Source organism: Onychostruthus taczanowskii, unplaced genomic scaffold (genome assembly GCF_017590055.1).
Source record: "Onychostruthus taczanowskii isolate IOZ18803 unplaced genomic scaffold, ASM1759005v1 scaffold11, whole genome shotgun sequence".
Taxonomy (NCBI): Eukaryota; Metazoa; Chordata; class Aves; order Passeriformes; family Passeridae; genus Onychostruthus; species Onychostruthus taczanowskii.
In genome coordinates this window covers 12644981-12658327 of record NW_024497629.1, presented here as the reverse complement: position 1 = coordinate 12658327, position 13347 = coordinate 12644981, and the positions used below count along the sequence as shown (strand labels likewise).

Here is a 13347-nt window from a genome sequence, read left to right as displayed (position 1 = left end):
AACAGAAAAGTCTGTTCTGCTATGAGACAATGATCCTAATAAATAAACATATAGAGAATTAAAAACAGGATACATTATGCACTTCCATTATACTAAGTTCGACCAACAGAAGGATCAGAATCTGAACTTTTTCCTAATATGTCAGCGTGAGAAAAAACAAAAACACTCCACTTGGAGAGCTCAGACTTATATAGTGAACAATGTGCAAACCAAGGATGGAATTTGGTAAAGCTTTGCAAAGTCAAATACTTCACTGATTTCAATGTAATGGTTCTGCAGTTGGGACCAAACCTCAGAAAATTAATATCTCCTGAAGTATAATGACTTGAAAAGGCAAATACATGTCAAAACAGAAAAAAAAGTAAAAAGTACTGACTTGTTCCATTCAGGTCAACCATTAGACCATCTTGTACATGATCTTGAATAAGCTGTAAGGTCCTTTCAAATATTTCCCCAGCTCTTGCTTGCTCAACAGTGTATGGGTCCCTTGGGTATCGAAATAAGGCCAGCAAATCATTTGGAGAACGAGGACGACTGATAGATAATTTGGAAAAAAACAGTAAGTGTACACAGGAGTTACAAAACAACAACACTACATAAATCATATAAATGTTCAGCAACATGATTAGTACATACCTTGGTTACTCATCTCAATACGGAAGGCAAATCAAGAAGAAAAAAATTCAATAAAATAATAAAAATTTAAATATTTAGTAGCAATTAAATATTTAGCAGCATTTTAACATTCATTATCTCAGCAGAAGAGCTGCTGCAGTGAACAGAGACCTCAACAGGAGTGTAAGGGTTCCTGGAACCCTTACATGTTAAACTGTTAGTATTCTCAGAAACAACCAATGTTGTTAAGTAACAAAATGGTTTCTTGTTTAATACCCCATTATTTCTAGTATATACAAAACTAATTCTGACTTCTCAATTAAAAAAATAAAAAAAAGAAGGAGATACCTGTCAAACAGATGTGTACGTGTTGAATTTATTGCTCTGTCAACAGTTGCAATTGCTTCTACAATTGACGTCTGTACAAAAGGATCTCCATTTCGGCTGACATTAGGAACTAGAGAAAAAGGAATTCACATGTTATTGAAAAAATGGCCACACACAAAAAAGATACTTCCATAAAACAGAGTCTAGACACGACATCATTTCAGTTCTACAAAGTAAACCCTTGTTCTTTAAATGTTAGTTCACCCAAATATAAAATTCTTAACCATTTTGGAATTCTATCAAGGCATATTAAAGTAGAAAAAAATTAATTTAAAACAGAAGTTAGCCTAAGCTTAAAAGTCATCTTGCTTATAACTCAAAACCAAGACAAAGATTAATGCATACAGTGTTTAGCTGTCCTTTAATTAGACCTACAACTTCAAATGAAGATGACCAAATCAAAAATTAATTATCAAGGGTTTTTTTCTGGTGTATTATCCAGTTTCAGGTGTTGGTAACAAGAGCCTGATGTATAACCACTGAAATCAATGCAGATTTCCCCTTTGATTTCAGCTATTTCTGAATTAGTATTGAATTCAATGTAAGAACTTAAAGGGCTTACAGGAATGTGCTGCAAGTGGTACATAATGAACATAATTTACATAATTGAATGAACATAAATTAACATTGTTCTTCTCCTGGTCTCAGTATAATAAGCAACACAGATTAATTTTAAAGGACAGTAAACATTTTTTAATTTAGATCACTACTTTGTTTCCTACTTCACAATTATCTTTTTAATACTAGATTAAAACTTACATGCTTAAATGCTATTTAACAACCATACACAATGCTGGAAACTCGACAATGTATAGGCCTTTTTATACAGTGCTTTGTTGCAGCTGGATGTTTGTACAAACTATGTAGGACTAATAACCTTCCTTTCAGTCTAAACTAAGAACTACCAGACCCAGAGGCAACAGCTAACAATTTCCAGAGTGTGTTTAGATTGGAGAAGTCACACAGGAAGAAGGGTAAAGTAGGGAAAAAGTCCAAAGCAAATATACTGGTATAAAATCAGCAGATGTACAAAATCATCTGACATAAAAACTGTTGTTTATAAGCCTTTCATTACTTCTTTTTTTTTTTTTTTCCCTAGGCAACTTTTCATTATTCCTTCCTAAGTGGTAGCTTAAATAGTCTCTACATGAGTTTCATAGTCTAGACCCACTTAATCAAACTTAACCATCTATACCACCAAATAAAACAGTCCCTGGAACACTATAGCTGCAGATGAAGCCCCTTTCTGTGCCCTGAAGCCAGTCTCAGGCTTTTGGCAAAATATTCCCAGCATCCAAAATCAGCTGACCCTTTCCATAGTGCCTGAGGGCAGTAGTCCCTGATCCATCCTAATTACCAACTGTACTTGCTTGACAGCTTCATTTTCAATAGCAACCATACAGAAACACTATCAGATAAGCTACTTATTTTAGGAAGAAATGTTATTTACAGGTTTAAATTTTAGTTGTTTCAGTGTGTTTGTGTGCCTTGAATGACATGAACAGTGCAAAATTGCAGTCTGTAGAAATCCAGGGGCTGGTTAACCTCCTTAGTGCTGTCTACATTAGATGTAAACTTGGTGTTTACTTGCAGGGCTATCTTTCTGATTAATGGTATATGTGGGCTGAATTATAAACCTTGGTCAGATGTTAACTATTCTGTACTTGATTTTTGTTTAGATTACTTATTGCTAGCAGTTCTTTTTTTAGACTGATAAATGTTAGAAGGTAAAGTTCCATGTAAGAGTCTCCCACAATACTTTTTTTTTTAATTTGGGCAGGGAGGGAGAATGACTCTTACAAAGCAATGGAAAAGGACAGAATAAAATGGCTAAAGGAAAGCATCTTTAAAATATTATCCAACACAATCAGCAAAACGTGTTCCTAGCTTCTATACAATTGCCCTCATTTGGTCTCAGTCTTAGGAAAGTGTTTTGGTCTAGAAACATTCATAAAACATTGCATCATTAAAATAAATGATGCCATGTAAGTTTTTAAGCATTTCTGGCTATGCCATTATAAATGCTATTTACACAGCAATTAACCAATACTTATAATCTGTCCACTTGTCCTCCTTGATCCTCTGACAGTATCAGGTTTTAAAGCAGCCACAGCAAAACAACACCTCATATCCCACTAGTATGAAGGAGAAATTTCATTTATGGTTTCAGGTGGAATGCAGATTAATTAAGTGCAGTTTCACTAATTTTAGATTTATTTATGCTACAGTTTAAAAGAAATTACCCACATTACAATTATTTATTGCAAATCAGCTAATAAGTAGTTCTGTAGTTTGCTGATTTCAGCAGATGAGAATGATCAATTTACAACTGCACTAAGTGAATGAAACTCATTTCCACTGGGGTTTTATTTCAACTAATGGTTTCATTTTTCAGCACTCTTAATGACTTGAGAACTAGCTAATCTCTCCTAAACAAAAATGTTTTTTTGCTATGCATCTCCAGAGTAGCCAGATTAACTGATTTTCATAGACTTTTTTTCATTTTCTACTTCATACATGTAGATGGAAACTTATTACTGAATGATTCCTATCCCTACAATTTTTCTCTCCTGAATAATCTTTACAGATTAAAAAAATATTTTTCATAGAAAAAAGTAGAGATTAAAAGTCTACTAAAAGCAACCTAAGACAGGTAACATCATAGTTTTACTGATACCATGGCAAACAATACATTAGAAAAATCACTGATACATGTTTGTCCATTTAGTAAAAAAGATACAGAACATCCCAAATAACACTGGGAAACAATATTGAAGATATCTTCACAATAATCTTCAAAATACCAAAACAATCACTGTTCTCAACTAATTTTTTGAAGGTACAAAATATTGTCTTATATTCCCTACTGAGAGACAGAAATCATTGATTTTCTACCAAAATTAAACTGAAAAATCAGCAGTTTTAGTCAATAAATCAGAAAAGCACTATGGTCCATCTTTGCAGCAAATTTATTTCCTTAGCTTCTTTTGCTGCTTTATTGCCATTTATTACATAGTAATAATTGATAACTATTATTTGCCATTATTACTTTCAAATAGTTAGAACAAGATCAAATATTCTCCTTTTCTTTCTGTTTTCTCTTTTAGCTTCTTGAGGTCTGTATGACTTTCCTGAACTGTTTTGCAATAGTTGCAGCCTAATTTTCAATGAAGTGCTGTAAAAGTGTCCCTTTGAAGATGCCAGAAGACATTTGTCAAGTTACTTTAAAATTTAGACTGGGTATTTGACTAGCAAATTCTAAAAGCTCTAAATAATATCTCAGGAAGAAAGTTGAAAGATTAGCTTAAGCCCAAAGCACAGTTGGTTTTGGAGCTTAACACCTAGGTATATTCCTATTATGACATCATACCAAAATATGGGCGAAAAAAAAGAATCATGGGAGGAAAATAGACACATGAATAAAATAACTAATTTAGTAATTCGACAACTTTGTTTCATCTTACATGTTAGACAATTACGACAAAACTAATAATCTAAGTACTGAGTCATGTATCTTACCATTCACACTGAGCACCATACTAACAGAGGAGTATCCTATGGTGTTGCGGGCAACGCACTCATAGCGACCTTCATCGGCTGTGCCAACGTCGCGAATGGTGAGAAATCCCTCTGGGCTAACATGGAATTTTCCACTCTCAGTTACCTGCACTCCATCCTGCAGGAAAGCCCAAAGCTGAGTTATTCAAAACACACTCGTTTTCGTGCATTACTTTTTCATAATCTTTTTCTCTTCTGCTATTATTTTTTATTTTATGTTTCTATTTTGTATGCCAAGTTTACAGTCAGATAGTTTTAATAAGCTCATATAGAAAAATCACATGTACTTCTAAAATGTACAGTGTATTTCTTTACTTCTACAATTACTCATTATTACAAATTGAAGTATTTTAATAGGCTTTCACCACATAAAATCTATGACCCAAAAATAAGATGACACCACTTGAGAACATACACATGTTATTTTCCTCAAAATTAATCAATTTAAATAGATCTCAAGAACTTCATGTATATCAGTTCTTCATGCGCTACATATTTAGAAACTATTTACGGTTCATTAGAGTAAATTTCTAATGTTCACTAATTGAAGAAAAGAATATAATCAGAAAAATTGAATATCAATATTAGCAACTCATTAATTCACTGGTAACTCTGCTGATACTCTGTAGTTTGATATAGCAATTATTACATCAATGGAAATCAAAGCCACAAAGAGGTTATCAGAAAGTTACCAAAGCCTGTCCTGGTTGGTCTCAACGTAGTAGTAACAAATGGCTCCAATACACCATTTCTTATTGTTTTATATCAATAATATCATTGAAATTGTGAATATTAGTAGGCTGTTCACACAGAACTGTCACTAAATATAGACCTTTTAAGGTATACATTATGAATTTTAACTGGTTTGCATAATATTTTGCATAAGTACATATGTAAATGTATCTATATAAAATTCAAGTTTAGTATCTATATACCTGCTCTGTATTAAATACTTACTGATTGGACTTCTGGTAATGTTTTCATACACATTAGGAAGCAAAAATTTGACAATGTGCACTTTCAATAATGAATTATGAAGAGATGGAAAGGCCACTGGCTTTCTGCAATAACTGAATATGCAGTACCTTATTCCATGTAATGACTGGCTCCGGCTCTCCTTGAGCACTGCATGGGATCTGCACGTTTGTGCCAACCTCCACTGTCATGTCACTGGGAACACTGGCAAATACAGGAGTCACTAAAAAAGCCAAATGATACACTGATAAATTATGAAATACAACTTGTGCAAAAGACAATCAAAAAATAGGTCAGCACTCTGTTTTTATCAGTTACTGAACATTTCTTAATCTATTACATGATTCTATCTGCAGGCTTTTAGTTGCTTATAACTTTGTTTTAGGGATTAAATTCTCCTTGAAGAAACTAGCTTCCCATGGTGTGGTTGTATATTCTTTGCTGGATAAAAAAAACTGGCTGGATGGTCAGGCCCAGAGATAGTAGTGAATGGAGTTACATCCAGTTGGTGGCCAGTAACAAGTGATGTTCCCCAGGGCTCTGTATTGGGGCCAGTCCTGTTTAATATTTTCATCAATAATCTGGCTGAGAGAATCAAGTGCACCCTAAGCAAGGCCATTGACAACACTAAGTTGGGTGGGAGTGCTGATCTGCTGGAGAGTAGAAAGACTCTACAGAGGGAGCTGGATTTATACAGGCTGAATAAATGGGCTGAGGCCAATTGTATGAGGTGCAACAAGGCCAAGAGCCAGGTGCTGCCCTTGGATCACACCACCCCCTGCAGTGCTGCAGGCTGGGGGCAGAGCTGCTGGAAAGCTGCCCTGTGGAAAAGGAGCTGGGTGTGCTCATTGACTACAGCTGAACATGAGTCAGTGTGTGCCCAAGAAGGCCAATGGCATCCTGGCCTGTATCAGCAATGGTATGGCCAGCAGGACCAGGGCAGGGACTGTCCCCCTGTACTCAGCACTGGTGAGGCCCCACCTCGAGTGCTGTGTCCAGCTGTGGGCCCTGCACCACACAACAGACATTGTGGTACTGGAGCATGGCCAGAGAAGGGCTGGAAACAAGTGACAGGACAAGATCAAATGCCCCTAAGTTGCACCAGAGGAGGTTTAGATTAGATATAGGGAAAAATTTTTGCATAGAAAGGGTTGTCAAGAACTGGAACAGACTGTCCAGGGAAATTGTAGAGCCACCACCCCTAGAAGTGTTCAAAAAATGTGTGGATATGACACATAAGGACATGGCTTAATAGTGAACATGGTGGAAGTGCTACATTGACAGTTGGACTTGATGAAAGATCTTTTCCAACCGATTCTATGACCTTATTTTTGATGTCTGCTTCAGGATTATTTTAAAGTACTCTTAACTTCTAACATAATAGTCTAGTAGTTGTCCAAACCACTTAAGTTCCATTCATTTAGAGCTCTGAAAAATATTTCTGTTAATAGCTAAACCTGTAGAAAGCCATCAGAATGAATATTGCATTAACTTGTCATCTTTTTTTTTTTTTGTTATTTTAATTTTTTTAAATAGCAACAACTGCAATTTCTCAGATGACAAAAGCAAAACCTTCCACAACTCATTCAAGTGAGTCTCTCAGCTTCACTTGCTGAGGTACTGAGTCTTGACAGAGCTCCTTTCTCCATTACACCTATGATGCCTTAAAATACCAAAATATCACCTTCAATTCTAAGGACAGAGTACACTGTTACCTAAATAAATCCACTGTTAATAAAATTAATGTGTTTTTAAACTGTAATTTTCTTCAAATCCAAACTAATGCCTGGCACTCAGATATCATCATAAGAAGCACATACAAGATTATGAAGACATTAAGAATTCTATTTCTGCTGTAACATACACTGCTATATTACTGATGTCATGATACTGATGTTTAGGGTGGAGTGGGAGAGGGTTGAGGGTTGTGCTTTTACAGAGAAGTATGTGGCTCCACTGCAGTCATTTATACTACCAACCAATCTGGCCCTACTGTTAAACTGTAAATAAATACCTGTAAAAGACCAGAAATGAGATCAAATAAGGCATCCAGAGGCAGGTGTCCAGCACTGGGAGCTAAGAGAGTCTGGCTCTATGGATGTGAGCTGAGTCATGCCAGCAAACAGACCTGGACCATTAATCTGTGTTTATTAACACTGATTCAACGACAGTGACCAATGACTAAATATTCCTCAGGTGAACAGTCCTTTTGTTAGACGCCCAAAAGAAAATTTCTCTTCTTGCACAATTGAAAACAGCATTGCAAATAATCTGTGGAGAGCTCCAATTTCATGCTACATATTCAGCCTTCAATCTTGTATTTACTATCTTTTGGTGACTGAATTTTGCAACCTGAGTTGCACAAAAATTGTTTTATTAAATTTTACTCAAGTCCAGTGAAATTTAACACTGCTGGAAAACTTCTTTCAAAATGATACTTGTTTTATACAATCTTAATCAACATTTTATATAAGTTTAAAAATCATCTCAATTTTGACAAATCCATCTTCTAATACTACTCTTAACTAAGAAAAATCAATATAATTTTTTTTCTGACAAACTTCTAAGCTCATTTGAGCCCCTTTTACTAATATACAGTTTTAAGTTAGGTCAGTAAAAAGAAATGCTTTGAATTACATGTTTTATCTCCTTGAATTCAGTTAAACATCAAAATACTTAAATAAATTATGAATGGTAATATGATTATTATTTATCCTAGAAGTAACTTACTTAGAATTTAATTGAAAAAAAAAAAGCATAAAATTGGAGTTTGGGGTTGGTGTTTTAGGACTTTCTTTTGTGTCAGTTTATTTTCAGTACAAAGAATGACTTTTCTTTGTGAAGTTCATTCTGCTTCTGTAAAAGAAAGTGTTCTGTTTCTGGATATGAAACATTATTTTAATAACACCACTTAACTAACATCATAGAACCTTATTGGAAACTAGACTTTTCACAAAATAAAATATTTTCCAATGCATAGGAATACTGTCATCCTCAAAGCAAACATCCACTTCTTACCAAAAAAAAAAAAAAAAAAAAAAGTAAATCAGATAAACCTCTTTCCCAAAAGACAGACTATTCTAAAGGTTCTAAAGGAATGATACCCTGCACAAATACTGGTAAATGTCCAGACATGGTATTTGTTGGAAACCAGCTGGGATCTACAAGGAGATCTACTCAGAAACAATCACACATGGTACTGTGTATTTTAGTGTAAGGTTAAATATTTCTCTTTTTTCTTTTTTTTTCTTCCCAGCAGCTGTGCATGGGCTGTACCTCTAGGCTGCACAGTCAGGTACACAACGATGCGCTGGGATCCAATAATGTTGACAGCTTGGCATTCATACTGTCCCTGGTCATGCAGAGCAACCCTGGAAATCCTCAGTGTTCCGGAGGATAGAACTAAGTGTCTTCTGTCAACAGACAACTGGCCTCCTGAAACACACAACAACAACACCATTTGCTCCTTATAGCAACAAAATCCCTTTGTGTCAGAAAAAGGGAAATCCAGGTTTTAAATTTGATAAAATACTGGAAAATATTAAAGCTTCTTAAAAAAAAAAAAAAAAAAAAAAAAACCAAAAAAAAACAAACAACAAAACAAACAAGAAAAAGTTTGAAACCTTTACTTACAGGAAGATAAACATGAAAAGCAAACAAATTATACATATGCACACAATCACAATTCTGATCTCTTCTCTGTTTGTGGCAGAAATAAGTATTTCATTTAAGGAGCATGCTAAAGCATCCAAATGAGAAGGCATGAAAACACCAACATGTGTTACTGTTCATGTCATATTATTACCATGTGTGTAAGACACAATTTATCTTACTTGCCTAGGCCTAGAAAATCCACCGAAAAACAAACATGGCCCCCGAAAAAAATGGAATATAAGAAAAATGGATGTACATCAGTGTCTGTACCCTATCCTCCCTTTCTGGACATTTAATTGGTTGGAGCAGTCTAAGTAGAGGGAGAAACAGGGACATTATCAGCATCAAAATGATGAACAATTTGTTAAGAATCTGCTTTATGTACCACAATTTAGAATTTCCAAAGAATTATTTACCCCGCTACCCCGATTTTTACACTCGAATCAAATGGAATTTTTGCTTACTGACAAAACATCCACTACAATATTTCTTCCTGTTGGATTTGGCTTAATGCCTTTAGAGCCATAACTTGATAAAATAGTCAGCAGAGTGCACCCCGTTGTTTCTGGCAATGTGCATTAAGTGACAGAGATGCTGGTACAGTTACAGGCTGGACTGTTCTGGTTTCTGAAGAGAGCACATCCCACCTAATTTCAGACCTCCAGTTAATGACAGCCATCTCTGTTTCTTCTGCAATACAACAGCAGTGATATATACTGCTACATGCAATTTGCCTCATATTTCTTAAACATTTATTATTAGGAATCTATTATGGACACATATTTTAGTGACTCTTTTTTACTTAACAATGAAAAATGCTTGGGCAGCTATCTCCTGTGGGACACCTTGCCTTTCCCAGCTAAAGGAGAAAGAGATGAACTCTGTTTCCTTCAGAGACTGAAGCATCTAAACAAATACATGCAGTTCCTTTCAGTAAAGAAGTGATACCAATATGACTGCTAAACTATCCTGGTAGTTTAAAAGTAAGAATGGAACACACTTACCTCCTTTAGTCCAGGCAATAACAGGCTGGGGATAACCTTGTGCCTCACAAGGGAAGTCAACGGTTTGTCCCTCAATCACTGTTTTGTCTTGTGGAGTGACAGTAAACTGAGGTAGAGCTACAGAAGAGGAAATAAAGCCATTTCAAAAAAACAATTGAAAAATGCATGACTCAATTGCATACTATTTCCTGTGTAAGTTTAAATAGCTCATATTGGTGGGAAAAGAGATGCTAATTCTTTTATATTGTGATCCCTAGAGAGAATAGAGTTAGGGCAGCCACTTGTGCAAAAGGAACATCTCTCTCACAACCTGGTCCTGATGCCATTGAAAACATGTGGGATCTACTGCGACAGATCCAAAATAAGAGGTGCAGTAAAACTTGTGGAATCAAACATAAGTCTTCCCTGGATTAAAAATATTATCTTCTCTTTCTCTCAAAACTACCCAATTAAATTGTGAAGAAAAAGTGATGTAATCAAAACCTTAAGCTGCTCGTTTTTTTCCATGAAAGCAATGAGTGGAGCATGGGCCAGATTCAGCAGTAACACTGTGCACTAACTATTCACTAACTGTGTGAGAAGTATTTGTTCAGCTCTCAAAACACAATTATCCACTGGTAATAAATGAACAAGCCACACAGAGAAGTTGTTTTGTATAGCTTTAGAACTCATTAAAAAGGTATTTGCAATCTTAACTGTTTGCCAACTAAAGATTTTAACATGAGAACAGAAGCAAACAAATTTAAAGGTTACTTAAAACATTTTGGAAATAAAAGTTCCAGCATGAAAGTGCTTGCAAAAAATATTAACATATACACAGGAGACTTCTGATAATTGATCTCAAATACTTTATAACCACACTATTGACATACAATATCAAAATCATTGCAATCATGAGTTAGTGTACTTTGACTTTTGCAGAAAAAGCTGCGCTAATGCCTCAGCTGGCAGAATTATAGCTTCTATCAAACTCAGCAGAAAATGTTTCCACATTCACTGAAGTGTCTACAAAAGAAAAGCAGCACAGAGCTGTATTCAAAACTCCATTTGTAGTTCTCCAGGCATAAATTCTAATCTCTAGCATTAGTGCCTGTTACAGAAAATATTTTATCATTCAAAAAACTTGACACTGCTTGTTTGTTCCTCCATGCAAACAAAACATAAGAAGTTAACATTTGAAAACATTAAACTTCTGATAATAATCACTGAAACATCATTTTTAGGGAAATAGTATATAATATCTTACACTGTGTGAAATGTATAGCAACTCCCCTATGGACTATAATAGTGCAATTAGAAGTAAAAACTCGTATGTTTTTAATTTGGCTCTGTCAACTCAGAAGAAAAGACAAATCCACACAATGTCAAGTAATATGTCTCTCCCAGTTTAACATGATTTACCTTGGACTATGATGTATGCTGTCGCATGGATGTTATCTATGGTGTTAGTTGCAAAGCAGGTGTACTCGCCACTGTCCTCCTGCTTTACATTTTGTATGTAAAGTCCTCCCGACGGAGTAATGGTGACACGAGGGTCATTTGGTAGAGGGGTTCTGTCGCCTTTGGTCCAGGTAATTCGCGGCTGAGGGTGTCCGGCAGCGCTGCACTCCAAGGTAACGCTCTCTCCAACCAGCACTTCAGTATTTTGTGGGTGAATCACGAAACTTGGCCTGGCTGTGAGAAACAGCAATACTTAAATGCAGCTTTCAGCTTGCACAGCTCTAATTTAGACAAATATAATCTATAACTGGGGACACCTGGGGGATTTAATATCGCAAAGATACCTCTAATCTCGGTGGAAATTCTGCCTTGCTTAAAGTCTAATCTAACTGCAGACATCAATACATAAAAACAAAAGCTCATAATTGCTCTGAGGTTTTTTTTCTCAACTCCCATTAAAACAATTTTCAAACATTTTGCTCTCCTATGCTGATCTTTATAAAGGTCTCTTCAGAGGCATGGACACTGAGACCCAAAATACAAACAGGCTTAAACATTGCTCTAAGTGCACAAAAGCCAAAACTGATTAAGCGTTACATTTTAAGTAACCTTTCTCAAGTACATGAGTAATTTGCAGTGACATTTTAAGTTTACCTGACGCTGCGTGTCAAAACAAAATATTCTCACAGCAAAGACTGTGTTTTAAAAACATTACAGTCCTGGACAGGAATTTAGTCCTTGCAAACATGAGGCCTTGGCTAGACAGAGCTAAAAGGTTCTTGAGCAAGGATGGTTGCACAGGGTGTGCCGAAGCTTCCATGAGTGGCCTGTTCAGCAGCTTGTGGTTTTTGGTATCCAGAGAGAACGTTTCTGCACTGAGAAATGTTGCAATGCAAAGCCTCTTCTCTAACCCTTCTGCAGCCTACGAGACTATTATAAAAATTGCATACTACAATAAACATATTAGTTAACCAGCTGAGTTGCATTTTTGTTCTAGGGATATTATAGTTTCATGTTCTATATCTTAAGATGCCCAACAAATCTACATATCAAGCACCAAAGCATTTTATTTTTTAGCAATCTTATTATGAAAACAACTCTCTATCTGAATGCAAAATTCAGACTTAATGTTCTTTACCTGGTGACTCAAAGTATCTAAGAGTAACTTCCTGAGTTTTCACTTCTCCAGCCACATTTTTTGCCATGCACTGGTAAATGCCTTGGTCTGTTTCTTGAGTATTCTGAATCATCAACGTGCCATCATCTAGCAAGTTTAGACGGGAATCTTCTTTCATACTGAGCTCATTACTGAGAAGAAAAGGATCTGCTAGAGTTAAACCTTTAAATCACAAGTGCAGAAAACTGCCAAATAATAAAACCCAGGAGATAAATTACCCAAAATAATTTATATAATATATATTTCCCCAAAATAACTTGTGGGGAAAAAAAACTTTTACTTTGTTAAAAATACTTTGCATTTTCTCCTAAAGAGAAGAAGAGGAAAAACAAATCATGAAACTATATTGCTTGTGAAAATGCAAGAAATGCATCTTCAAAATGAAAAGTTAAAAAAATTTTATGAGGAAAAGCTTACGGGGAAAAAACCCCCAGTGAACAAATACACATATCTGGTCTTTAAAAGGCTGTTCTAGTTGGAAAAACAATTAGAACTGTTTCCACTGGAAGTATGTCATGCAAGTTCAATATTCAGGAT

The 13347-nt window shown here is 35.5% G+C and overlaps 1 protein-coding gene across 8 annotated transcripts in view; it reads right to left on the bottom strand.

Annotated features, from left to right (window-relative positions):
• The window catches only part of PXDN (peroxidasin), a 158555-nt gene that overhangs the window by 98500 nt on the left and 46708 nt on the right, over window positions 1-13347 (bottom strand). For all 8 annotated transcript variants that reach the window (XR_005953796.1, XR_005953798.1, XR_005953799.1 and 5 more), the window contains exons 9-16: window positions 12772-12941; window positions 11595-11867; window positions 10194-10310; window positions 8812-8970; window positions 5646-5758; window positions 4522-4678; window positions 964-1072; window positions 377-534 (exon numbers count right to left, since the gene is read on the bottom strand). Coding sequence is in view for 2 of the 8 variants with exons in the window: in XM_041419859.1 (XP_041275793.1) it covers window positions 377-534; window positions 964-1072; window positions 4522-4678; window positions 5646-5758; window positions 8812-8970; window positions 10194-10310; window positions 11595-11867; window positions 12772-12941 (1256 nt within the window). In the remaining 6 variants the exon portion in view is untranslated. The remainder of the gene's footprint in view (window positions 1-376; window positions 535-963; window positions 1073-4521; window positions 4679-5645; window positions 5759-8811; window positions 8971-10193; window positions 10311-11594; window positions 11868-12771; window positions 12942-13347) is intronic.